Here is a 27223-nt window from a genome sequence, read left to right on the forward strand (position 1 = left end):
GCCTCAGATTCTGATGTTCAAGAGGTGGACATTGAGGAGATCCAGGGAGAAGACAGGGAAGCCTGAGAGGAAGACAACCAAAGCTTTAGTTTCTAGACTATCATTTTACAGAAGTATGATGAAAAAGTTGTTTGGTAGATACGATGGATCATTGGTGATCATTCAATATTCCCTTTCTTTTGTTGTTCAGTGAAATCATCCCATGTGAAAAGTCATTTAAAATTAAATTTATTGAATAAAATTCTCTATTGGAAGGATTTAAACATTTGCTATTATGTCTACTTATGATAAGGTTTATGTTTCTGTCTCCATATGATATGGTAAATATATCCAAAGCAAAAAAACATTTAAATGGCATTAATATTAATTTGCATAGATATCCGTTAATTACCATATAGTCCCGTTAATTCCCACAGAAAGTTTCCACCTCTGAATATTCCCCAAAATGTGCAACCCTACTCAGCACTAAAAAAAGTACATGTAAACAAACACTGTACACGCTCATAACATTAAAGCTATATTGATAAATGGTTGGTCAATTCTTGCATCCATAGCTCCATCTATAAATTTGAGAGTGGTTACATTTCTCCAGCTCCATCCCTCAGCTTTTTACCAAAACAGTGGCGGGGATAACATTTTATGGTTTCAACTGCTGATTGCCACTAAATTAAAAATGCCAGTTTCACAGACACAGATGAATTTAAGCCTAGCCTTAGACTAAAAGCATGTTCAATGGAGATTCTCTGTATGTGGTACTCACCTTGGGGCTGTCCCCTCCTGAGGCCTCCTTGTCGTTCTCTGACTGGGAGTTGTCGTTTATGAGCTGTAGCTCTGCAGAGCTAACGATGCGACCCATCCTGTAGCCGGACAAGCCCGCTCCCCTGGGACTGGAGGGGCACGAGTTGGCAGCACTGTGGGGAAGAAGAGGACCAGGCTGTTAGTCACCAAGTCTCTGGCAGCATGATGACAAACACAGTACATATCAAATTATCTGACTAAGAATAATGCAATACTTTTAGGCTACAAACAAAACTGCATAATTGATCCACTGATGACCTCAGTTCCTTTTTTAGAAATCAAGCAATGGTTTACAATTAGCCAAGCTATTCTGAGGAATACGGGGCCCCACTAAAATAAATATCTTGACTCAGCTTATCTGTGCCCTTTCCTGCAGTAGCCTGCAGTCAGACTGGTACACACCACCTATGCAAATACTCCCATTATCTAACTCATATTGAAAGGAGAGCAAAACCGTTTGAGGCATTAAGTTGAGTTAAAACAGCAGAAAAAGCTTAAGGATTTGTCATTAGCTGAAGCAAACATGAATAATCTGGAGATAAACACTGATTATTGGTTAGAATCAAATGAAAACAATATTATTTTTTCCATTCTTCACTGTATCTGGAGCAGTTCCATCATCGGTGCAATGCGCCATAGCTGATTGGCAGATGTGCTAGTAGGAATTCATGGGTGATTCGCACTAGAGGCCGACCAATTAATCGTAATGGCAAATTAACTGGGGCCGATTTCAAGTGTTCATATTAATTGGTAATCAGCATTTTTAGATGCTGATTATATTGCAATCCACGAGGAGACTGCATGGCAGGCTGACCACCTGTTACGCGAGTGCACGCAGCAAGGATCCATGGTAAGTTGCTAGCTAGCATTAAACTTATCTTATTTAAAAAATAAATTAACATAATCACTAGTTAACTACACATGGTTGATGATATTACTAGTTTAACTAGCTTGTCCTGTGTTCCATATAATCAATGCAGTGCCTGAAATTGTGTCACTTCTCTTGCGTTCAGTGGAAGCAGAGTCAGGGTATATGCAGCAGTTTGGGACGCATGGGGGGAAAAGTTCTTAATGTTTAAACAGACATTTTTATCATCGGTTTTCCGTTAAAACAATAAGAAAAAAATAATTCCACGTGAATTCACAATTCAGCTGCGCTGCTGATAAAACCATTTTGGGTCTCACGGTGTACCCCTTTCAGATGGTTAAGCACTGCACCACCATTACTGTACTTCAATTCCACCTCGCAAAATGTGCATTTCCTTCTCATTAACTTCTCAAAGTATTGCCATACAGGGCTTCAGTGCTGTCGCTTGCCTTTCTCTGCCATTTATCCAACTGTTAACGATGATGACGCAGTGGTGGACAGTTGCCGCCAAAATAATTGACTCAGACTTGCACGTCAACTCCCCATTTCAGGAGAGTTAAGATTCAATTCCGCTAGGAATTTTGGAATGGAGGAGCCTGATTACAACTGAGTACAATTAACAATATTTGAGATATTAAAGCTAGAATCCTTGTTCCAGGCTCTCCTAAACAAAATGGCCAGGTCACACAGAAAAATATTTAGGCGCATATGCACACTGTAGAGCCCTGGATTAGTTACCATACTTCAGAGAACAGAATCACTTGCATCTTTCATAGCGAGTTAGCGAGGGACGGAGAGAGAGGGGAGGAGCACAGTATAGGCAGGTCGGCTACCAGGCAGAAAGAGGACAAAAACAGCTGAGAAGTTGAGCCAAGCACTTCAACACTCTTAGATGTTGCGGATATTTACCCACTATGCAGTTTACTTTCTGCAGCTAAGTCATATCGTTGAGTCAACCTTTACACAACTTTCCCCAGGCCTATATAGCCTATCGTCTAGTTTGGCAAAAACACAAAATATGTTGTGTGATAAAAGTAATGTGAATTAAAAAATGTTTCCTAACGTTAAGGATCCCAATTTCCATTTAAACGTTCACACCCCTAGTGTTGATTTAGTTATTGTTGGCTAAATTAACAACCTATTTTTCCTGTCTAAAACTACTACGATAATGAAATGCACTGGAAAAAACTATAACTATTACAAATTAATTTTCATTTTAGTCTACGAAAATGTGAAGAGGAGAATTCCACGTACATTCGTCTCACATTTCATTTGACATGAAGCTCCTTTTCAACTGTTTTGCATGCATGCATGTAGAATATTTCATTCAATCCTCTCACTACATATTTGAGCTGCGGTCTGATTGAGTTGATCTGCCAGGCTCTCCCATACAGTTTCCAGGTGGTCACTTCAGCCACTCGTTCAATCTTTTAAACTGATGCGAAGCCAGGACAGTAGGCTTGTGCGGTATACAGATTTTCATTTCGCCATACAGTCCTTCTCTTGTTCTAGGATTTACGGTATTACCAGCATAGCACACAAGAGGGCGCTACAAACAAGAAAATTCAACTGGGCTTCTTACCAGAATGCTAACAAAAATTAGCAAACTAATTGTGAAATGCCAACGAGCAAAACAAACTAATTACAAAGACCAGAAAATACAGCTCATAAAGTTAAAAAGTAGCTACCGAATGTGATTTTTGATCTGTATGGACATTTATAAGTGAAAGCGAACGAGAGAAACTGTGCAAATGAACAAAGTTGGGATGCATGCTTTCCAAAGGAAGAGAAGCATGTGTACATAGACCAGATGGGGGAAGAAAAAAAAACACTAGTAGAAAACACAGGGGGAAAATGGCAGCTGTACAGACCTCATCTAGCGTTCTGACTTCTGTCAGAAAGCCATTATAAGATATCTGATGGCTTCATCACCTCATGTGCGCCGCACAACAGAGACTCGCCAATCGATTTAGAATGCTGTGGACTCACCACATGGCTTTCTCCAATTGTGCTACTTACAAACAAACACATGACTGGCTCAACTGTTCTGGGGAACTACGGTAAGCTACATCACGTAAAATAATGTTTTGAAAAATCCTCCCGTGGCTTCTTCCAAATACCCCGTTATACAGTAAACCACCCAAGCCTACAGGACACTTGACTTGTAACTAACCTTTCCTATGGAAAAAACAAATGCTATTTATTGAATATTAGTAGTACAGTAATACTCCTGGCATTTTTTGTAAAGCTCAATTTCCCCCCTTTTCAAGGAATGTGCACATGATGGAAGTTAGAGGTAGCCTAAATATTCATAATTTAAAACAGGAAAAAAATGCACTTACTATGTGACCTAAATGGCTGTGACTTAAAATAGACAAACTGCCCAGAGTTTTAGTCGACTAATAATAACTAACAAAGGATGAAATTACTAAAATGTGACTGAGAATAAAAGGTATTAAAACTAAAACAGCTGTCAAAATTAACATTGCTAGGAGCTATGTATTTTCAGTCAACACACACACAGCAGCTAAGTGAAGACTGCCAATGGCTACACACAGACTAGGCTTAACAAGTACACACAATAAAGCGGTGTTGGACAGATTGTGTGGGTTAAGAGGTGACTGAAGCTGCAAGCTGAGCCTGGTTCACAGCTTCCCCTAGAGTTCAATAAACTAAGCATTAGCCGCCAGGCCAGTATGATAATAAGTTATCTCAAGGTTAACTGAGGCCCAGGCCTACTGTTACTGTACCTGATGGTGCCGGTGGGTGAGGGCAAGGGGCTTATGAGGTGGGCGATGTTGTCTGGAATGTTTATGGTGAGTGGAGAGATGTGGACTGGTTTTACTGGAGACTCAGGCGCCTCACGCTTCTCCCTCTTTCCACTGGACAGGGCTGTGAATGTGATCTTGATATTTGTGCTGGGAAACCTGAAAGTGCACCTGTAGAGAAAGAGACAAAAGGTTGAAATTCACCTACCACACAATGTAATGCAACCTTCCAGTCTGTGGCCTCTGAGCATCCACACTCTACATGTTAATGTTTTTAAATGTATGTAAAGTGTAAAAAGCATTTTGTATGTAATGTCTTTTTCGTTATACACTACATTATATGGACACCTGCTCATCGAACATCTTATTCCAAAATCATGGACATTAATATGGAGTTGGTTCCCCTTTTGCTGATATAACCTGTTTGGGATAGGGGGTAGTATTTTTATGTTCAGATGAAAACCGTGCCCAGAGTAAACTGCTACTCGGGCCCAGAAGCTAATATATGCATATTATTAGTAGATTTGGATAGAAAACACTGCAACTGTTTGAATGATGTCTGTGAGGATAACATAACTCATATGGCAGGCGAAAACCTGAGAAAAATCCAACCAGAAAGTGGGAAATCTGAGGTTTGTAGTATTTCAAGTCATTGCCTTTCGAATAGAAAGTGCAATCCTTCCTAAGGATTCCACTAGATGTCAACAGTCTTTAGAACCTTGTTTCAGGCTTCTACTATGAAGGGGGAGCGAATAAGAGCTGTTTGAATCAGGTGTCTGGCAGAATGCCTTGAGCTACTTCACGCGCGTGGCCGTGAGAGCGAGCTGTGTTCCTTTTAAATTTCTAAAGACAAAGGAATTGTCGGGTTGGAATATTATTGAAGATTTATTATAAAAACATCCTAAAGATTGATTCTATACATCGCTTGACTTGTTTCTAAGAACTGTAATATAACCGTTTCGACTTTGTCTGGACTTGCCGCGCCTTGTGAATTTTGATCGGTGAACTAAACGAGCAAAAAAAGGAGGTATTTGGACATAAAGATGAACTTTATCAAACAAAACAACCATTTATTGTGGAACTGGGAGTGCATTCTGATGAAGATCAAAGGTAAGTGAATATTTATAACACTATTTCTGACTCCACAACATGGCAGGTATCATCTGTATGGCTTGTTTTTGTGGCTGAGCGCTGTACTCAGATTATTGCATGGTGTGCTTTTTCCGTAAAGCTTTTTTAAAATCTGACACAGCGGTTGCATCAACCTCCCTAGGATATGTGGGACGCTAGCGTCCCACCTGGTCAAAAGCCAGGGAAAATGCAGAGCGCCAAATTCAAATAAATTACTATAAAAATCAAACTTACATTAAATCACACATGCAAGACAGCAAATTAAAGCTACACTTGTTGTGAATCCAGCCAACATGTTAGATTTCAAAAAGGCATTTTGGCGAAAGCAAACAATTCTATTATGTGAGGATAGCACCTCCGTAAACAAAGAGAGAAACCATATTTCAACCCTGCAGGCGCGACACAAAACACAGAAATAAAAAATATAATTCATGCCTTACCTTTGACGCACTTCTTTTGTTGGCACTCCAATATGTCCCATAAACATCACAAATTGTCCTTTTGTTCGATTCATTCCGTTGATATATATCCAAAATGTCAATTTATTTGGCACGTTTGATCCAGAAAATCCCCGGTTCCAACTTGCTCAATGTGACTACAAAATATCTCAAAAGTTACCTGTAAACTTTGCCAAAACATTTCAAACTACTTTTGTAACACAACTTTAGGTATTTTTTAACATAAATAATGGATAAGACTGAAGACGGGATGATCTGTGTTCAATACAGGAAGAAAAAACTGAAGCATGCTTTCTGGTCATGTGACTAACAGTACGCTTCAAGTGACCCTCGTTCAAGATGGCCGTACTTCTTCATTACACAAAGGAATAACCTCAACCAATTTCGAAAGACTGTTTACATCCAGTGGAAGCAATAGGAACTGCAAGAAGGTCCCTTATAAATCTGGATTCCCAATGAAAACCAACTGAAGAGAGTGACCTCAAAAAAAGACATCTGAATGGTTTGTCCTCGGGGTTCCGCCTGCTAATTAAGTTCTGTTATACACAGACATGAATAGTTTTAGAAACGTCAGGGTGTTTTCTATCCAAATCTACTAATAATATGCATATCTTAACTTCTGGGGATGAGTAGCAGGCAGTTGAATTTGGGCATGCATTTCATCCGGACGTGAAAATACTGCCTGCCCCCTGTCATCAAGACGTATATCTTTAATTCTATGCATAACACTTGTATATTTTATTAAAGTTTATGATGAGTATTTCTGTAAATTGCTGTGGCTCTCTGCAAATTCGACAGATGTTTGAGGCACAACATTACTGAACATAATGCACCAATGTAAACAGATTTTTGGATATAAATATGAACTTTATCAAACAAAACAAACATGTGTTGTGTAACATTAAGTCCTATGAGTGCCATCTGATGAAGATCAAAGGTTAGTGATTAATTCTCTCTCTATTTGTGCTTTTTATGACTCCTCTCTTTGGCTGGAAAATGGCTGTTTTTTTGTGACTAGGCGCTGACCTAACAATCATATGGTGTGCTTTCCCTGTAAAGCATTTTTGAAATCGGACACGGTGGCTAGATTAACAAGTTAAGCTTTAATTTGGTATATTGCACTTGTGAATGTATGAAAGTAAAATTTTAGCGGATGATGTCGAGGGGGTTCTGCTAGCTAGCCTTAAGATAACAGCCTCCACTCTTCGTGGAAAGCCTTCCCATAGATGTTGGAACATTGCTGCGGGGACTTGCTTCTATTGAGCCACAAAAGCATTACTGAGGTCGGGCACTGATGTTGGGCGATTAGGCCTGGCTCGCAGTCGGCGTTTCAATTCATCCCAAAGGTGTTTGATGGGGTTGAGGTCAGGGTTCTGTAAAGGCCAGTCAAGTTCTTCCACATCGATCGACAAATCATTTCTATATGGACCTCGCATTGTGCATGGGAGCATTGTCATGCTGAGACAGGAAAGGGCCTTCCTCAAACTCTTGCCACAAAGATGGAAGCACAGAAGTCTAGAATGTCATTGTATGCTGTAACATTAAGATCTCCCTTCACTGGAACTAAGGGGCCTAGCCCGAACCATGAATAACAGCCCAAGACCATTATTTCTCCACCAAAGTTTAAAGTTGGCACTATGCATTAGGGCAGGTAGTGTTCTCCTGGCATCAACCAAACCCAGATTTGTCCATCGGACTACCAGATGGTGAAGTGTGATTCATCACTCCAGAGAACAAGTTTCCACTGCTCCAGAGTACAATGGCGGCGAGCTTCACTCCAGCCGACACTTGGCATTGGGAATGGTGATCTTAGGCTTGTGTAAGGCTGCTCGGTCATGGAAACACATTTTATGAAGCTCCTGACAAACAGTTCTTGTGCTGACGTTGCTTCCAGAGGCTCAGGCTAAATTCAGTGTGAATTCCTAGAATGGAGGAGATGTTCATATACACCAAGGTTCAATCAGTGCAGGATCAGGATCCATTACCACACCCCAAAGAGAGATGGAGGCCCAGATTGTTATGCCAGCACTGCTTCCTTTTGGTCCGGATACCAGGTGCTGCAGCACTTGCTGCCAAGCCCCAACAGAGCTGGCATAGAGCACATTCAGAGAGAACAGTGTCCCTGACACCCAAGTCTCAAATTAGCATTGCTACTCAGAGGGTGAAAAACTGCTGGGAACCAGCCTGGTGAAGCCAGACACTTCAATTATGCATATGCACTCCAACACCCTTTCAGGACCAATGTAATACCCCTGTCAACAAAGAGCATGGGAAACTAAATTATTTGATGAAATAGGGGGATGTTGATGACCTCATTATGCAGACCACACGTAGCTAGTGTCTAGTGGGAAAACATGTTTTTTCAAAACTAGTTACCAGCATGGTACAGGGATGCAAACTGGTGAGGGCCCAAAAAGGTGACACTTTTTTTTGCACTGAAATATGCAAAAGATCCCTGCTAGGGGGAAATGCAGGTTTTAACTAATTAAACAAATAATATATCTACATGATCAGTCTCAGTATAAAATAAAGTGGTTAGTGTGACCCTAAGTCACAGCTAAAAAAATGTAAAGAAAGCAATCCAATGTTATTTGTTGCCTAGACTTTACTACAAATGAAACTCAAGTTGAGAAAAAAAAAAACAATACACTAATATTGCAGTTAGCCATGACAGCCTTTATAATAGAACACATTTTAAAGTAGAAATAGAATGAAACAAACAGGCATTCTATTTTTGCTCTATTATAGTGGTCACTATAGACGTCGATCAAGTGCACAAGGCTACATGTGTGCAAAAATAACATTCACTGAGTTAAGTTATTATCCCCCTCACACGTGTTGCTGTCAAGTTCAACACAACAAAAACAATATCTTTGGGCTGCACTGCACATTATTACATTGTACACTGCCTGTGGACATCTGTTCTACAATGTGCCAGCAAGCTAATTTTCACACCGTAAACTCAATTATTTGATCAGATAAGTTGGCTAATGTTGCTCAACATTTCTCTGGCTAGCTAACTGAGAATTCAATCCAGCTACCAAGATACTTAACAATGCTAATACCAGTTCCACACGTTCTCCCTCACCACAAACTTTCCAAATGCCATTAGTTTTTTAGTTACAGCTCATGAAGTACGCTTCATTACCTTCTCACCCCTGTCTCCATGGTCAGGCTTCTCATCTAACGTTATCTCTTCGTTATCGTTCAGGGGATGCGCTGCTGTAACAGGCAAGCTCCCTTTCCAGAGCGCTCGCTGATGCTGTAACTAGTAAGTTGGTTCCCTTTCTTCAGTCGCGTGCTGCGCTGCATTCTGTTATGTAAACGATTGGCTGAGGCTTGGATACAGCCAGTATTGCTCCAAACTTGCATCACTCGTTCTCTTACAGCCAGTAGTGATCCAACCCCCCCCCCCCCCAAACATTTATCATTGGATCTATATGAATCACGTAGGTCACCTAATATGGATTCAAAACGGCAAATTTCGCCAAAAGGTGACTAGTTTGCATCCCTGGTGGTAGAGGCAGGTATCAATATTCAATAGGTCTAATGATACCTTTGGATCGTTCAAACTTAAAAAGCACAAGAGAGGTTTGACACCCACCATCTCAGATTGTTCTGAAATCATTTCTGTTAGAAAAAGATAAGATTAGCATTCCTGCAACATTGAGCTAATCAATTGAACCCAACTGGCCATTTTAAATTTAGAGGATTCATATAATATTCAATAAATATAGCACCTGAGATTTGACTTGGATCAAACTTTTTTCTAACAATGAGTTAGACATGAGGAATCCAAAGAAATGGTGTAAAGCCACCAAGGAAAAGACACAATCGTTGCAATAACGTACCTAACCATCAATGCCTTTCTTAAAATCAATACACAAGTATTTATATATTTTTTAAACTTGTGTATATATATATATATATATATATATATATATATATATATATATATATATATATATATATATATATATATATATATATATATATATATATATATATATATATATATATATATATATAGTCAAAATAAATTCATGTTTAGCAGGCAATATTAACTAGGGAAACTGTCTCACTTCTCTTGCGTTCACTGCAAGCGAGTCAGGGTATATGCAGCAGTTTGGGCCGGCTGGTTCTTTGCGAACTGTTGAAAGTCCATTTATTCCTAACAAAAGACAGTAATTACTTTGCCTAAATTGTACATAATTATGACATACATTGAAGGTTGTGCATTGTAACAGTAATATTTAGACTTAGGGTTGCCACACGTTCAATAAAATACAGACCTCTAGTTCAGAGAAATTAGTCATTGAAGTTGTTTGGTTTATGTGCCATCGTACATCCTGATATTACTTGGTTCTGACCACTGATGGTGTTGTTCCTGCGATTGAGGGGAAAAAAAAATCACCTAATAGCAAGAACAGCACCATCAACATTGTACTCAGCAGCACACTCACATGGCAACCATCAGGGTGTATTTGATACAGGAATGCTGAGCTCTGAGACATCACATTCCTCACAGAGAGCTGTGTGTGACCAAAGGCAACACACATTACTTTTACAACGTTGGGTTTGTTTGTGTGTGTGTGTGTGTGTGTGTGTGTTGGGGGCTCACTGATCCAGTCAGTCAGGCACAAACAAACAATGTATTTTGCCACCAAACCCCCAATCTCTACTACCTGAGGTAAAGAATTCCACTAGACCACAAAACCCACCCCCCTACCAGACAATTAATGTTATTATATAGTCTACCATCTGCTTCAATCAATTCATACTTAAATGTTTTCAACAACAAAAGAAGCTTGGTTAAGAGGATAAGCTTGTATGGAAATCCCAAATCATTTTGCAAAGAGCTGGGTTTTCCCACAGCCTCAATGCATTTTAACATTCAGGCTCCTTTGCCAATTTCCCTCCTTGCTCAATGAGACCAAACATTTTTTTAAAGCAAATGCACAGTTGCTATGTTATGCCAGGAGGTAGAACACAATGGACCCTCAAAAGATCAAAAAGTATCCAAGCTCAGGGCAGCAGAGACAAGAAGTCTTCTCCATTAATTTCACTTTTTTTGCCCAAGATAATCATCATCCCTGCAGATTATCCTAAAAACACAACATCCCAATGAGACAAAACAATTAGCATCAAACTAATATAACTGCTTTACACTGATTCAGTTAGGATGTAAGCAGTCATGACAAGACTATGCCATGGAGTAATTATGTGGGCGTGGGAGAGCAACATGGAGGGCTGGGCAGCAGTGACTGCTTCATTCTGGCAACTTGTGTCATTCTGTTGGAATCTAGCGGACATAAAGAACCCCAGTCCAGAGCTCTCCAAGCCAAGACTGTCTGTCTCTCCAAGCCAAGACTGTTCCCTGATCATTCTTTGCCTTAGGTAGGGTAAAGCTAAAGCTCAATTCGAAAATAAAGCTAAATTCGAAAATAAGGATATCACAAGGTTTTCTTGAAGCTGCAGATGTGAGCATATAAAAACAAACCCCTGATTTAAATCTCTTTAGTCACGTCAACCTGATCGATAAGGGAATTTGAGCCCACTGTTTCTTAGTTAGGAATCAACATTTCTTCAGTCTAAACATACTCCTGGCGCCGACAGAGATGGCCGCCTCGCTTCGCGTTCCTAGGAAACTATGCAGTATTTTGTTTTTATTACTGCATTGTCGGAACTAGAAGTACAAGCATTTCGCTACACTCGCATTAACATCTGCTAATCATGTGTATGTGACAAATAAATTTGATTTGAAGTGCTGTGATACAGTGAATGAATGGGTAAGAAGACTAGGTGGTCAGTTATAGGGGCAATGAGCAGTTGCTACATCAATTTCTGGACGTATAAATTAATTATATGTACCTCACTGATTCTTGAATAATATAACTTGTCTCATGTCGTACCCCCATCACAACCAAAAATATAAACATGTTTTACTCCAATGTTTGTCAAAGTAAATGCAAACAAACACTATATAGGGTGCATTTGTAAATTCACTCTGGCTTTCTATGCCGATTTCAGAGCACGCTCGTCTGAGTGTAACAGAGTGCAGAATAACTAATGAATTTACAAACAGTGCAACACCAGTTGAAAATGACCTGTCAGTAAACATTGGCAAAAAAAATATTTCAATTGTTGCCAGCAGCACAGTTACAGTCACCGATCCTACTCCGCGGGCAGAGCGTCCAGTGTGCGCTGACAACGCTCTGAACTTGCGCGCACTCTGGCACTCCAGAGTGAATATATACGAACACACCCATAGCCTCAAAACATGTTTAAAACTATCATTTTGGATGGTCCTTACATCCATAGCTCTATATATGAATTTGAGAGTGGTTACATTTCTCCAGCGCCATCCTTTAGCTTTTTACCGAAACAGGGTTGGGGAGGCCGCTTTATTATTGTTTCTACTGCTGACTGCTGCTTTAATAATGCAGCTTTGTGTTTGTTTGTCACTGAGGCAACTGACCAATCAATGAATGAGCCCCAGCAGCCCACTAAATTTTGTTGTGAATTATGCATCAATTATTAACATTCAAAAGTGGATTATGGCACAATAGTGACTTTTCCTAATTAAATACAGGGTTGTCTTCAGATTTAATGGTTGAGTTGGATTGGAGTGTATGTTGCAAGTTTCTTTAGAATAAAATTAGGCAAATCTGACAAAACAACCTATGCATACCGGGAATTTGGCATAGAAATAGAATATAATTTTAGTATTATGGAATTCAAATCGGTCTATGAGAATAGAGTAATATTACCGTGATGGCAAGAGGACAATAATGGTCAGTGAATATTTTGAGGAGACTATTTCTTATGTATTGTAACGTTAGCATTGGCCTTTGTGACCTGCCATTATAATTTTGTGAATGGAGCAAACTGAACCAAAACATTATCTTCCGAGTGGTGCAAAGCTGACCCGTATCAGAAATGTTCAATTGAGTGATGATGGCCTAGTGATGCACATCACACGTTAAAGATACAGGCCTACAAGCAACGTAGCCATCCACAAACTTAAATATAAACAAAACATCGATCATATCCACCTGACTAACAAAATACTTGCACAGAACTATATGACATTGTTTAGCTGTATGACCAAGTACACAACTAGCTAGTTACAATAATAACCCACTATGTGATAGCAATTCAACGGAAAGCTGGCCGACAGACAGTGTGCTGTAGAATCAAGTTCGAATATCGCTAACTACATTTGTCTGTCTTAATTCAAAATATATTTTATAACAATGGGAGGGCAGTTCATAACATGTAGCTACTAGTATCTGACAAACACTATCTAGTTGACGTTAATTAGCTAGCAAAGATGAACCTACATGGCAAACACCACCCCTTAGTCTTGCTGCAACAGCAAGTGCTTTGTGGTAATTCAAAACAAAGATAAGATAGCTAGCTAGTTATTCTAAACACAGATACATGTTGAACTTACATTCGTGGTAGTTGTAGAGGAGGGGCACCCCGTCTGAGGAACACTCCATCCACGAACACCCCATTTTTGCCGAGGCATCGCAAGTAGAAGTCTCCACCACCAGTGCTATCGTCACTAACAGTGAATATTTCGAGATGTCTTCGAGAAATAAAACTGGAATGACCCATGCTCACATCCACGGAGCCCTGAGACGAGTTCCTACCGATAGTCACCGAGCGCTTTTTCATCAAGTATTCGAATTCACGGCCCTCAAGCCGGGCAACCGGCCCAGACGACCCGCTTAACACCGCCATTTTACAGAATAAATGGTATATTTGACAAATGCTTATAAAAAGAAACACCGGTATGGAGATGCCCGTGTATGTATTTTAAATGCCGTCGCAAATTGAATCTAAAAAAAAAGGGGGCATCAAATTTAACACAAAAAAATTAAGGGAACGTGCCAGACCAGGGATAGCGGCTCCAACCCAACACCGCGACACAGAGAGAAAGGATAGGAGAAGGCTCCAACCAAACAACACAACATATGGATATACCCCGATTGACAATCCAATAACCCAATAAAAAATGAACAGGCAGTTGACGCTACAAAGAGAAGACCAATCAGGCACAAGAAACTGCTGATCATTGACTCAAGGTTGGTTGAACTGTAGTGTAAGCGCATCGTGTTGTCAATAATTACCACATACAGAAAGTCAAAATTGGCTATATCTTAAAAATTCATGAAAACGAAAATTAGATTTTTGGTCTTAATTTAAGGTTACGGTTAGGCATACGGTTAACCGTGTGGTTAGGTTTAAAATCATATTAAAAAAAGATAATTGTACAAATAGGCGGGGCTTATGACTTTGTGGCTGTGGTATGTAGTGACGACCCGTATTATGGCGAGATGTAAATCCCCGCACTATCGTTTAAAAAATAAAATAAATAAAACGATGCCATTGCCAAGATGACAACGATTTGTTTTTGTTACCATATAATTAGATTATTCGTAAAACATTTATGTTGATGACGTTGTGATTTTGCACTGCATGTTTACATATTCAAAGCAACATGTCCCATATAACCGACATGATGAACAAGCTTGACATTTTCGATGAACGCATTGCCAATCGGAAGAATGGCTGGTATAGGCCGAGAATAAAGACTGAGACAATTTCCACAATAGTCACCATCCAACACCTGTACATGATGATCCACCACCAGGACTACTACGGATTCCATGCCTGGTATTGGATAGGACACCGTTTGCAGCAGCTTGCCGGTTTGTGTTATGGTACCCAGAATGCTCTGAGACTCCTCTCGTAAATTATAGAGGTCATAGTAGTCTAAGAGCTTTAACATCATTTTAGAAACATTAATTACGAAAATACAATATATAATTTCGACCCAACCACCAGGTACGGAGACTGGACCGAATACTCGTTTATTTTACTGCAATAACCAACGTCTTTTGGGACTCACTGTGGCCCTGCAGCATGGAAACATGTGCGTTTCACGATGACGTCACCAATTGGAATCAATGCCCCTCCCAGTCCAGGGTTGTTTGTAAACAGGATGGTGGTGGAGGGGAGGGTGAAGACATCAACACCTCTTTGCAAGAAGACCATGATCACACCTCTAGTGGCATTAATTTGAACAGGGTATGCCAGTGTGGCTTTGGATTGCATATCTACCTTGTCCTTCACCAGTTCAAACGAGAGACAAATATATTTTTCATGAAGCATCAGCTTACAGCAGAAATAATGTTTGATTTGTCAGACAACCCTACCTACACACAATTTCTTGGCTCTTTGTACAAATTCATGGAAGGGGATAATAATTTGTTTATATATATTTTTTTAAACACTCCTGCACACTCTAGAACATGTAAAACTAGATAGAAAGTATGTAGGAATTGTAATGGATTTATACAGTGCCTTGCGAAAGTATTCGGCCCCCTTGAACTTTGCGACCTTTTTCCACATTTCAGGCTTCAAACATAAAGATATAAAACTGTATTTTTTGTGAAGAATCAACAACAAGTGGGACACAATCATGAAGTGGAACGACATTTATTGGATATTTCAAACTTTTTTAACAAATCAAACACTGAAAAATTGGGCGTGCAAAATTATTCAGCCCCCTTAAGTTAATACTTTGTAGCGCCACCTTTTGCTGCGGTTACAGCTGTAAGTCGCTTGGGGTATGTCTCTATCAGTTTTGCACATCGAGAGACTGACATTTTTTCCCATTCCTCCTTGCAAAAACAGCTCGAGCTCAGTGAGGTTGGATGGAGAGCATTTGTGAACAGCAGTTTTCAGTTTTTCCACAGATTCTCGATTGGATTCAGGTCTGGACTTTGACTTGGCCATTCTAACACCTGGATATGTTTATTTTTGAACCATTCCATTGTAGATTTTGCTTTATGTTTTGGATCATTGTCTTGTTGGAAGACAAATCTCCGTCCCAGTCTCAGGTCTTTTGCAGACTCCATCAGGTTTTCTTCCAGGTCCTGGTCCTGTATTTGGCTCAATCCATATTCCCATCAATTTTAACCATCTTCTCTGTCCCTGCTGCAGAAAAGCGGAACCAAACCATGAGGGGGGGATGGTGGGGATGGTGTGTTCAGTTTGATGAGCTGTGTTCCTTTTACGCCAAACATAACGTTTTGCATTGTTGCCAAAAAGTTCAATTTTGGTTTCATCTGACCAGAGCACCTTCTTCCACATGTTTGGTGTGTCTCCCAGGTGGCTTGTGGCAAACTTTAAACGACAATTTTTATGCATACAGTGCCTTGCGAAAGTATTCGGCCCCCTTGAACTTTGCGACCTTTTGCCACATTTCAGGCTTCAAACATAAAGATATAAAACTGTATTTTTTTGTGAAGAATCAACAACAAGTGGGACACAATCATGAAGTGGAACGACATTTATTGGATATTTCAAACTTTTTTAACAAATCAAAAACTGAAAAATTGGCCGTGCAAAATTATTCAGCCCCTTTACTTTCAGTGCAGCAAACTCTCTCCAGAAGTTCAGTGAGGATCTCTGAATGATCCAATGTTGACCTAAATGACTAATGATGATAAATACAATCCACCTGTGTGTAATCAAGTCTCTGTATAAATGCACCTGCACTGTGATAGTCTCAGAGGTCCGTTAAAAGCGCAGAGAGCATCATGAAGAACAAGGAACACACCAGGCAGGTCCGAGATACTGTTGTGAAGAAGTTTAAAGCCGGATTTGGATACAAAAAGATTTCCCAAGCTTTAAACATCCCAAGGAGCACTGTGCAAGCGATAATATTGAAATGGAAGGAGTATCAGACCACTGCAAATCTACCAAGACCTGGCCGTCCCTCTAAACTTTCAGCTCATACAAGGAGAAGACTGATCAGAGATGCAGCCAAGAGGCCCATGATCACTCTGGATGAACTGCAGAGATCTACAGCTGAGGTGGGAGACTCTGTCCATAGGACAACAATCAGTCGTATATTGCACAAATCTGGCCTTTATGGAAGAGTGGCAAGAAGAAAGCCATTTCTTAAAGATATCCATAAAAAGTGTCGTTTAAAGTGTGCCACAAGCCACCTGGGAGACACACCAAACGTGGAAGAAGGTGCTCTGGTCAGATGAAACCAAAATTGAACTTTTTGGCAACAATGCAAAACGTTATGTTTGGCGTAAAAGCAACACAGCTGAACACACCATCCCCACTGTCAAACATGGTGGTGGCAGCATCATGGTTTGGGCCTGCTTTTCTTCAGCAGGGACAGGGAAGATGGTTAAAATTGATGGGAAGATGGATGAAGCAAAATACAGGACCATTCTGGAAGAAAACCTGATGGAGTCTGCAAAAGACCTGAGACTGGGATGAAGATTTGACTTCCAACAAGACAATGATCCAAAACATAAAGCAAAATCTACAATGGAATGGTTCAAAAATAAACATATCCAGGTGTTAGAATGGCCAAGTCAAAGTCCAGACCTGAATCCAATCGAGAATCTGTGGAAAGAACTGAAAACTGCTGTTCACAAATGCTCTCCATCCAACCTCACTGAGCTCGAGCTGTTTTGCAAGGAGGAATGGGAAAAAATGTCTGTCTCTCGATGTGCAAAACTGATAGAGACATACCCCAAGCGACTTACAGCTGTAATCGCAGCAAAAGGTGGCGCTACTAAGTATTAACTTAAGGGGGCTGAATAATTTTGCACGCCCAATTTTTCAGTTTTTGATTTGTTAAAAAAGTTTGAAATATCCAATAAATGTCGTTCCACTTCATGATTGTGTCCCACTTGTTGTTGATTCTTCACAAAAAAATACAGTTTTATATCTTTATGTTTGAAGCCTGAAATGTGGCAAAAGGTCGCAAAGTTCAAGGGGGCCGAATACTTTCGCAAGGCACTGTAGATAACTGATATGGCTGACTTCCTTAAGCAAATGTGCTTTCTACTGACAATTAAGATATACAAACAAAGGGACGACGAGTTGATAAGAGGCAATCCGTAATTTCGATCAAGACATGAATGAGCGAGCTAGGGTGGATGTAGTCAATATAATATAAAAGTACTATTTGTTCAGTACTTTTGAAATGTACAGCGACAGAATTCAGAACATGGGCACTTCTTACAGTATTCTCCCTGCACATCAAGTCAGAAGCGTAGGCTAAGTTATGAGGGGGAAAGGGACCAAATTATTACAGTGAGGCACATGGGCTACTAACATCTTACAACACAACATATTTATGCAGTAGCATACAATACATTTTTGGACTCACCTTGTTGTGCTGTGCTCACTTATACAGGAAGGTGGCGCTGCGGTCCTTGTGGGAAGATTTAGTCATCAAAGTCTGGCATTGTAGTGGAGGACCTGTTGGGCTGTTTATTCTTAGTGTTTTCTTAGCACTATGGCAGGTGCTTGTAAGGGCACAGATGACATCAACTTCCAGTTGAGGTAGTTTAATGACACTGATTCACATAGAGCAGGAACGGCACAGCACAGTGTATTGTGTTAACCAAGCTTGTGTGTGGTTATTTCTGAAAGACACACAATGGCCTTGGCTAAAACAAAGAATGCTAACTAAAGGCAATCAGAGGAAATGGCTGGAACTTATCACTTGGCTTGTGTACTTTCTCTAGTTACTTCCTTCTCCTCTGTTAGAGATTGCCCAGCATACTCTGTTCCACATTACTGGTGGGTGGAGCTACAGTTCTCCTATGTCCTACTAATATTTAGTCTTTCGTACAGGAATTATCTGGATTTATGGTGCTTTCAAGACAACTGAGAACACTGAAAAAAAACAAAGTCGAATCATGACGTCAGTGACCTTCAGGTCAGAGCTCGAGAAAGAGGCCAGAGTTCCCGACTTGGAATCTTGTGTTGGATGGCCATTCAAAACGTATTTTCCCAGTCGGAGCTTGTTTTTTTCCCCCCAGAGTTACCAGTTGTCTTGAACTCACTGAAGTCTGAGATTACCCAGTTCCGAGTTTCCAATTTTGAACGCGACAGGATTGACAACATGGCCAATGTATTCAAACTTATCTGGCCCTTATCTGGTGTTCAATGTTTATCCTTTTAAGCTTGGAAACGAGACACTTAAACCCAGACTTGGACCACTCACCCACTCCACTGAATAGCAGGCTATTAATTGCTTTGCAGTGCTTGCAGTTAGCCACTGATTCCTTCCAAACCACATATTTTTTGTTGTGTAATGTTTATGTCCAATGGCCGATGAGCACCAATACATTTTATATATACTTTCTCTTCATATAACAAGGATTGAAAAGGATTTGCCGGTAGATTGTCAATGTGATTCATGATGATGAATGCTTGTATAGCTTGCTAGCTAAGATTTTGAAAGTATGATGTTGACATGATATCAGGAATCATGGTAAGACCCAAGTGCAGACCGTGTGAAGTAACAATGTTTATTGTAACACCAGGGGCAGGCAATGACAGGTCAAGGCAGGCTGACTCAGGGTCAGACAGAGATTAGTAATCCAGAGGTGGAGAAAAGGTACCGGACGGCAGGCAGGCAGAGGTCAATAATCCAGAGGTGGGACAAAGGTACAGGACGGCAGGCAGGCTCAGGGACGGACAGAGTGGTCAGGCTGGCGAGTACAAGGTCAGGACAAGCACAGGTCAAAAACCAGGAGGACAAGAGGCAGTGAAAAAGACAGGAGCTGACAGGACAAATGCTGGTAAGCTTGACAAACTGGCAACAGACAGACAGAAAACACAGGTATAAATACACAGGGGATAATGGAGAAGACGGGTGACACCTAGAGGGGGTTGGAGACAATCACAAGGACAGGTGAAACAGATCAGGGCGTGACAAATGATCAGTCCAATCAAAGCTATATAACGTGATTTGACGTAATTTTATCTGTGGCCAATGACCTTGAGCCTACTTGGATGGGCACTTATTATGTAACTCTATGGCAGCACACAATGGGCTTGAATTTTCAAGCTCTCCCCATAGATTTTGTGGTTACGTAGGGTCCCCATGTGTGACAGAAGACTGAGCCAATCACGGCGCAACTAGAGAACATTACCAACCCCTGCGCCATGTATTTTCCGCTGACTGTCACCACAGAAGCACTGAGCTAGGCTGAAACACCTGCATTTTGGAGCTGCCTTACTCAAGAAAGCAAAAAAGAGACAATGTTTGAATGCGGCTTTATTAACTACATTTTTAAAATTGTTTACATTTTTTAAATATATATTTTCAGCTAAACAGGTGTGGCTCAAAACAGGTGACCTGCCCTGAGTGACGGGTCGTCACTGGTTCAGAATATAGGATAAGTGGAAGCAATATGGCAGAGACCCACCCAGGGGATTTGCTTTCCCCTGTGGTTCTTCAAGATCAATGCTCTAAAGGTAAAGATAATTTGCCTCTTCCTCTCTGCTAAAGGTGAGGAATAAGGCTTAGGTCTGGTCCAAAAACAACCCCTAGACCCATACCTTAGGCACATAATTTGTTCTTAACTGACTTGCCTGGTTAAATAAAGGTTAAATCAAAAATAAAGTCAATGACTTATTTCCATTGAGGTCCCTAAAGTGCATGGTGCAAAAACATTGCATACAATAGGTACAGACATAGAAACATTCTTACATACAATAGATACAGACATAGAAACATTATTACATACAATAGATACAGACATAAATACATTATTACATACAATAGATACAGACATAGAAACATTCTTACATACAATAGATACAGACATAAATACATTATTACATACAATAGATACAGACATAGAAACATTCTTACATACAATAGATACAGACATAGAAACATTCTTACATACAATAGGTACAGACATAGAAACATTATTACATACAATAGGTACAGACATAAATACATTCTTACATACAATAGGTACAGACATAGAAACATTCTTACATACAATAGATACAGACATAGAAACATTCTTACATACAATAGATACAGACATAGAAACATTATTACATACAATAGATACAGACATAGAAACATTCTTACATACAATAGGTACAGACATATAAACATTATTACATACAATAGGTACAGACATAGAAACATTATTACATACAATAGGTACAGACATAAATACATTATTACATACAATAGATACAGACATAGAAACATTATTACATACAATAGGTACAGACATAGAAACATTATTACATACAATAGGTACAGACATAAATACATTATTACATACAATAGATACAGACATAGAAACATTATTACATACAATAGATACAGACATAGAAACATTCTTACATACAATAGATACAGACATAGAAACATTATTACATACAATAGGTACAGACATAGAAACATTCTTACATACAATAGATACAGACATAAATACATTATTACATACAATAGATACAGACATAGAAACATTATTACATACAATAGGTACAGACATAGAAACATTATTACATACAATAGGTACAGACATAAATACATTATTACCTACAATAGATACAGACATAGAAACATTATTACATACAATAGATACAGACATAGAAACATTCTTACATACAATAGATACAGACATAGAAACATTATTACATACAATAGGTACAGACATAGAAACATTCTTACATACAATAGATACAGACATAGAAACATTCTTACATACAATAGATACAGACATAAATACATTATTGCATACAATAGGTACAGACATATAAACATTCTTACATACAATAGATACAGACATAGAAACATTCTTACATACAATAGATACAGACATAGAAACATTCTTACATACAATAGATACAGACATAAATACATTATTACATACAATAGGTACAGACATAGAAACATTATTACATACAATAGGTACAGACATAGAAACATTCTTACATACAATAGGTACAGACATAAATACATTATTACATACAATAGATACAGACATAAATACATTATTACATAGGTACAGACATTAAGATATTGTTCAATCATCAGCTAGCTTTGAGATTCTTTTTAAATGGAGTTACGGTCGGTATGGCTTTAAGTTGTTGTGGTAGTTTGTTCCGCTCCACAGCTCCATATATAAAAAGGTATTCTTACGTATAGACTCTTACATTTTAAACAATCAATATCAGAGGCTCTGGGTTAAGAACAATTCTTACATGCTTGTTTTGGCTGGTCTGTAGCTTATTCTTTAGATGTTTATGGATGCTGGTGAACCATTATGTGCATGCATAATTAAGGTGACACTGTACATGCCAGAATCACTATAAAGTCCTTTTTAGGTCTGGGCTAGGAATGTACTTTTTGGTTTATCTTTGTTAAAGCTTTCAGTGACATAGTATCACCAGTCAGGTACCTATCCAATTCACACCCATGGTAGCAGACCACGAGTAGCCCCCTTTGACACTTAAACCAGGGAACCTTGAAATCTTTACTCCGATGGATTCTGTTATTCCAAGATGCAGAGAAAGTCTGTTATTTTACAAATGCCTAAATTCTTTAAGAGCTAAACAAGTGCCTAGGGGTAGGGGTGAGTGGTTGTTTCTGGACAGACCACCACAGAAACTATTCTTTCGAGATGCATGCACCAATAAACTATATGAATATCCAGCTACCACTGGAGGGAGGCATGCACCTTAACAATATTCACAAGATGGGAGAACCGCAGCAGAATGCTGGTAAACTGTACCAGAGGTTTACAGGAATAATGCATATCCTGGTATAATAACTGATTTGATAAATCATGTTCAGTCATTTCATTCCATTATTTATGAACATGAAATGCTTTGAAGACTTAAGTTACTGTTTTTGTAACATGAAAAACACGACAGTATTGCATCAGCTAGTGTTTTGTTAAAACCAGTTTGTTTTAGCAGGCCATAGAATGTGACGTGCACTCTCCATTTTAACTGTTTGTGTTCGAGTCAGAAGCCATATGACCATACAGTATGAACAATGTTAATCATTACAACACGTTTATTTTTCCTAAATGGATCTCTTACATGCTGGCAACATACAGTAAGCAGTGACCCTTTCAATAGATTTGGCAATCATACAATCAAATGTTTTATATTTCATGGTACAAGAGCAAATATTTGTTAAAAGGATTATTCTGTTTGTTTATGGTTCGTATGTAACAGCTTGTACTTATTTGTATACAAACTGCTTGTATACCAAAGAGTGATATATTCTGCCACTGGAGTGTGAAGTGATAATGTGCTACTGATGTTTATGACTCATGCCACCATGACAACCTGAAACCGAGCATTAGCAGGAAATCCAGGGTCCCGCGAGGCTCTGAGCAGCGTGGTTTCCATACCACTGCTCCTTGGGAGAAGCTGCTCTAATGCCTCTCCTCCATTTCCTCTGGCCGGGGCCACAGCCAAATGGACTCATTAATAACACTCTCCATGAGGGCGTCAGAGGGAGATAATGCTGCCCAGAGTGCTGATTAGGGCAAGGGGAATCCCAGGGGGCGAGAAGCAGAGGATAGGCATAATGAAAACTTCCTCTCCTTGGTCAAACTTCAACTCAGAGTGAATAAAGGGAACACACATTGTATACACACATACAAGAACTAACACAAGCACACATGTAATTGTTACTTGTTTGAGTTTGACTGAATCAATATTCTGAATGTTTGTATACCGTCTGTTGCGCAATATTCTGTACTTACAATAGATGCTACCATACTGAACAAAAATATAAACGCAACATGTACCTTCCATGTTTCATGAGCTGAAATAAAAGATCCCAGAAATGTTCCATGCGCACAAAAAGCTTTTTTCGCTCAAAGTTTGTGCACACATTTGTTTATATCCCTATTAGTGAGCATTCCTCCTTTGCCAAGATAATCCATCCACCTGACAGGTGTGAAGCTGATTAAACAGCATGATCAGTAGGCCAAAGATGTATCAAGTTTTGAGGGAGCGTGCAATTGGCATGCTGACTGCAAGAATGTCCACCAGAGCTATTCCCAGATAATTTAATGTTCAATTCTCTACCATAAGCCGCCTACAAAGTAGTTTTTGAGAATTTGGCAGAACGTCCAACCGGCCTCACAACCACATGTAACCACTCCAGCCCAGGACCTCCATATCCGGCTTCTCCACCTGTGGGATTGTCTGAGACCAGTCACCCAGACAGTTGATGAAACTGAGGAGTATTTCTGTCTGTAATAAAACTCTTTCTGATTGGCTTGGCTTGGCTCCCCAGTGGGTGGGCCTATGCCCTCCCAGGCCCACCCATGACTGCACCCCTGCCCAGTCATATGAAATTCATAGATTAGGGCCTAATTTATTTATTTCAATTGACTGATTTCCTTATATGAACTGTGACTCAGTAAAATCGTTGAAATGTTCCATGTTGTGTTTATATTTTTGTTCAGTATAATTTTGAGGTAATAAGTTTGACTATAACACTATTTTGTGTTCTCTGTCATGTCACATAAATATAATTTTATGTCACTAAAAACAGTGCACACTAGGGTTGATATGTCAGTCAAACGATTCTGTAGTCTCCCTGCTTTATTCAGCTAGACTTGTCTCTGTCGCCTTCCTTTTAGAAATCCTTAGTCAATGCTGGAGAATGATGTTTACTCTTTTTGTTTGTCTCTTGGTTGGGTGCGTCTACTGTCACATCCTAAAGCAGATCCTACATTGCTAGTTAGACTAGTTTCAGGCAGCCTCACTACTAATACACTCCAGTATGTATTTATTTAGACAGTGAAGCTAAAACTATTCATTTGATTCTATACTCCAACATTTTGGATTAGAGATCAAATGTTTTATATGAGGCGACAGAAAATGTCACCTTTTATCTTATTGTATCTTCATTCATATCTGTTTTACCGATTAGAAATGAAAACACTTTATGTGTCTAGTCCCCTCATTAGGAGTTGTCATTAGTACTTGGACAAATTAATGTATAGCAGGGGTCGGCCAAAACTGGCCCACAAGTGATTTATTTTGCCCCCCCAAAGTTTTTTGTTAAAAAAAAAACGTGTTTAAAGTAGGAAATCTGTTTCCAATTATTCCCTCAAATAAAAAGAGAGACATATGTGATCGTGTCTCAATATAACCAAGGTATGAAATGACTGTATTTGAAAATACAATCTCTTTTTGGTGTTCCTTGTTATCAATTTGAATTTGACAAATTATTATATTTATGTTTGGCCCCCCCCCCCTGACCGACAAAAATTGTCCCACGGCTGAATCTAGTTGTCTACCCCTGACTTATAGTGTTTTACATTTCGAAAAAACTTTAGTATTTGGTCCCATATTTCTAGCACACAATGACTACATTAAGCTTGTGACTCTGCGAACTTGTTGGATGCAAATGCAGGTTGTTTTGGATGTGTTTCAGATAATGTTGTGCCAAATAGAAATTAATGGTAAGTAATGTAATGTATTGTGTCATTTTGGAGTCACTTTTATTGTAAATAAGAATATAATATGTTGTTTAAACAATTTTACATTAATGTGGATTTGTCCAAATAGTTATGAAACCTTCAAATGGGGTAACTAGATACATAAAGTTCCTTCATTTACTAAATGGTCAAACAGATATGCATGAAAATATCCTCAAATAAAAGATGACATCCTATACTGTCTCCTCATATAAAACATTTGATCCAAAAAACTGTAGTATAAAGCCAAACTAAAAGTATTAACTTCAATGAATAAATGTGTAGGAGAGTGTACATTTAGCACTCATTTTCTTCAAATAAATCAAATAAAAATCAAATCAAATGTTATTTGTCACATACACATGGTTAGCAGATGTTAATATGAGTGGAGCGAAATGCTTGTGCTTCTAGTTCCGACAGTGCAGTAATATCTAACAAGTAATCTAACAATTCCCCAACAACTACCTAATACACACAAATCTAAAGGGGTGAATGAGAATATGTACATGTAAGTATATGGATGAGCGATGGCCGAGCGGCATAGGCAAGTAGCAGTAGATGGAATAAAATACAGTATATACATGTGATATGAGTAATGTAAGATATGTAAACATTATTAAAGTGGCATTATGTAGAGTGCATTGTATAAAGTGACTAGTGATCCATTTATTAAAGTGGCCAGTGAGTGAGTCTCAATGTAGGCAGCAGCCTCTCTGAGTTAATGATTGCTGTTTAGCAGTCTGACGGCCTTGAGATAGAAGCTGTTTTTCAGTCTCTCGGTCCCAGCTTTGATGTCCTTGTATTGACCTCGCCTTCTGGATGGTAGTGGTGTGAACAGGCAAGTGGCTCGGGTGGTGGATGTCCTTGATGATCTTTTTGGCCTTCCTGTGACATTGGGTGCTGTAGGTGTCATGGAGGGCAGGTAGTTTACCCCCAGTGATGCATTGTGCAGACCACACCACACTCTGGAGAGCCTTGCGGTTGATGGCAGTGCAGTTGCCGTACCAGGCTGTGATACAGCCCGACAAGATGCTCTCGATTGTTTATCTGTAAAGGTTTGTCAGGTTTTTGGTGTCAAGCCAAATTTCTTCAGCCTCCTGAGGTTGAAGAAGCACTGTTGCGCCTTCTTCACCACACTGTCTGTGAGTGGACCATTTCAGTTTGTCTGTGATGTGTATGCTGAGGAACTTAAAACATTCCACCTTCTCCGCTGCTGTCCCTTCGATGTGGATAGGGGGGTGCTCCCTCTGCTGTTTCCTGAAGTCTACGATCATCTCCTTTGTTTTGTTGACGTTGAGTGAGAGGTTGTTTTCCTGACACCACACTCCGAGTGCCCTCACCTCCTCCCTGTAGGCTGTCTCATCATTGTTGGTAATCAAGCCCACTACTGTTGTGTCATCTGCAAACTTGATGATTGAGTTGGAGGCGTGCATGGCCACGCAGTCGTAGGTGAACAGGAAGTACAGGAGGGGTCTGAGCACGCACCCTTGTGGGACCCCAGTGTTGAGGGTCAGCGAAGTGGAAATGTTGTTTCCTACCTTCACCACCTGGGGGCGGCCGTCAGAAAGTCCAGGACCCAATTGCACAGGGCTGGGTTGAGACCCAGGGCCTCCAGCTTGATGATAAGCTTGGAGGGTACTATGGTGTTGAATGCTAAGCTGTAGTTGAACAGCATTCTTACATAGGTATTCCTCTTGTCCAGATGGGATAGGGCAGTGTGCAGTGTGATGACGATTGCGTCGTCTGTGGACATGTTGGGGCGGTATGCAAACTGAAGTGGGTCTAGGGTGGCCGGTAAGGTGGAGGTGATATGATCCTTGACTAGTCTCTCGAAGCACTTCATGAGTCAATGAGTCATTCAAAATGTTGAGTCGGTCA

At 39.7% G+C, this 27223-nt stretch overlaps 1 protein-coding gene across 2 annotated transcripts in view; it reads right to left on the minus strand.

Annotated features, from left to right (window-relative positions):
* Positions 1–13983, minus strand: part of LOC110538568 (forkhead box protein K2) — a 29680-nt gene extending 15697 nt beyond the window's left edge. Inside the window, exons 1-3 of one of the 2 annotated variants that reach the window (XM_021625460.2) lie at positions 13480–13983; positions 4417–4605; positions 761–911 (exon numbers count right to left, since the gene is read on the minus strand). In XM_021625460.2, coding sequence (XP_021481135.2) covers positions 761–911; positions 4417–4605; positions 13480–13772 — 633 coding nt within the window. In that variant the 5' untranslated portion in view covers positions 13773–13983. Of the gene's footprint in view, positions 1–760; positions 912–4416; positions 4606–6005; positions 6062–13479 lie in introns of those variants that run through there. The other variant, XM_036938648.1, reaches the window with a different exon arrangement.
* Positions 13984–27223: the final 13240 nt, after the last annotated feature.

The sequence above is a fragment of the Oncorhynchus mykiss genome, chromosome 12, assembly GCF_013265735.2.
Source record: "Oncorhynchus mykiss isolate Arlee chromosome 12, USDA_OmykA_1.1, whole genome shotgun sequence".
NCBI lineage: Eukaryota > Metazoa > Chordata > Actinopteri > Salmoniformes > Salmonidae > Oncorhynchus > Oncorhynchus mykiss.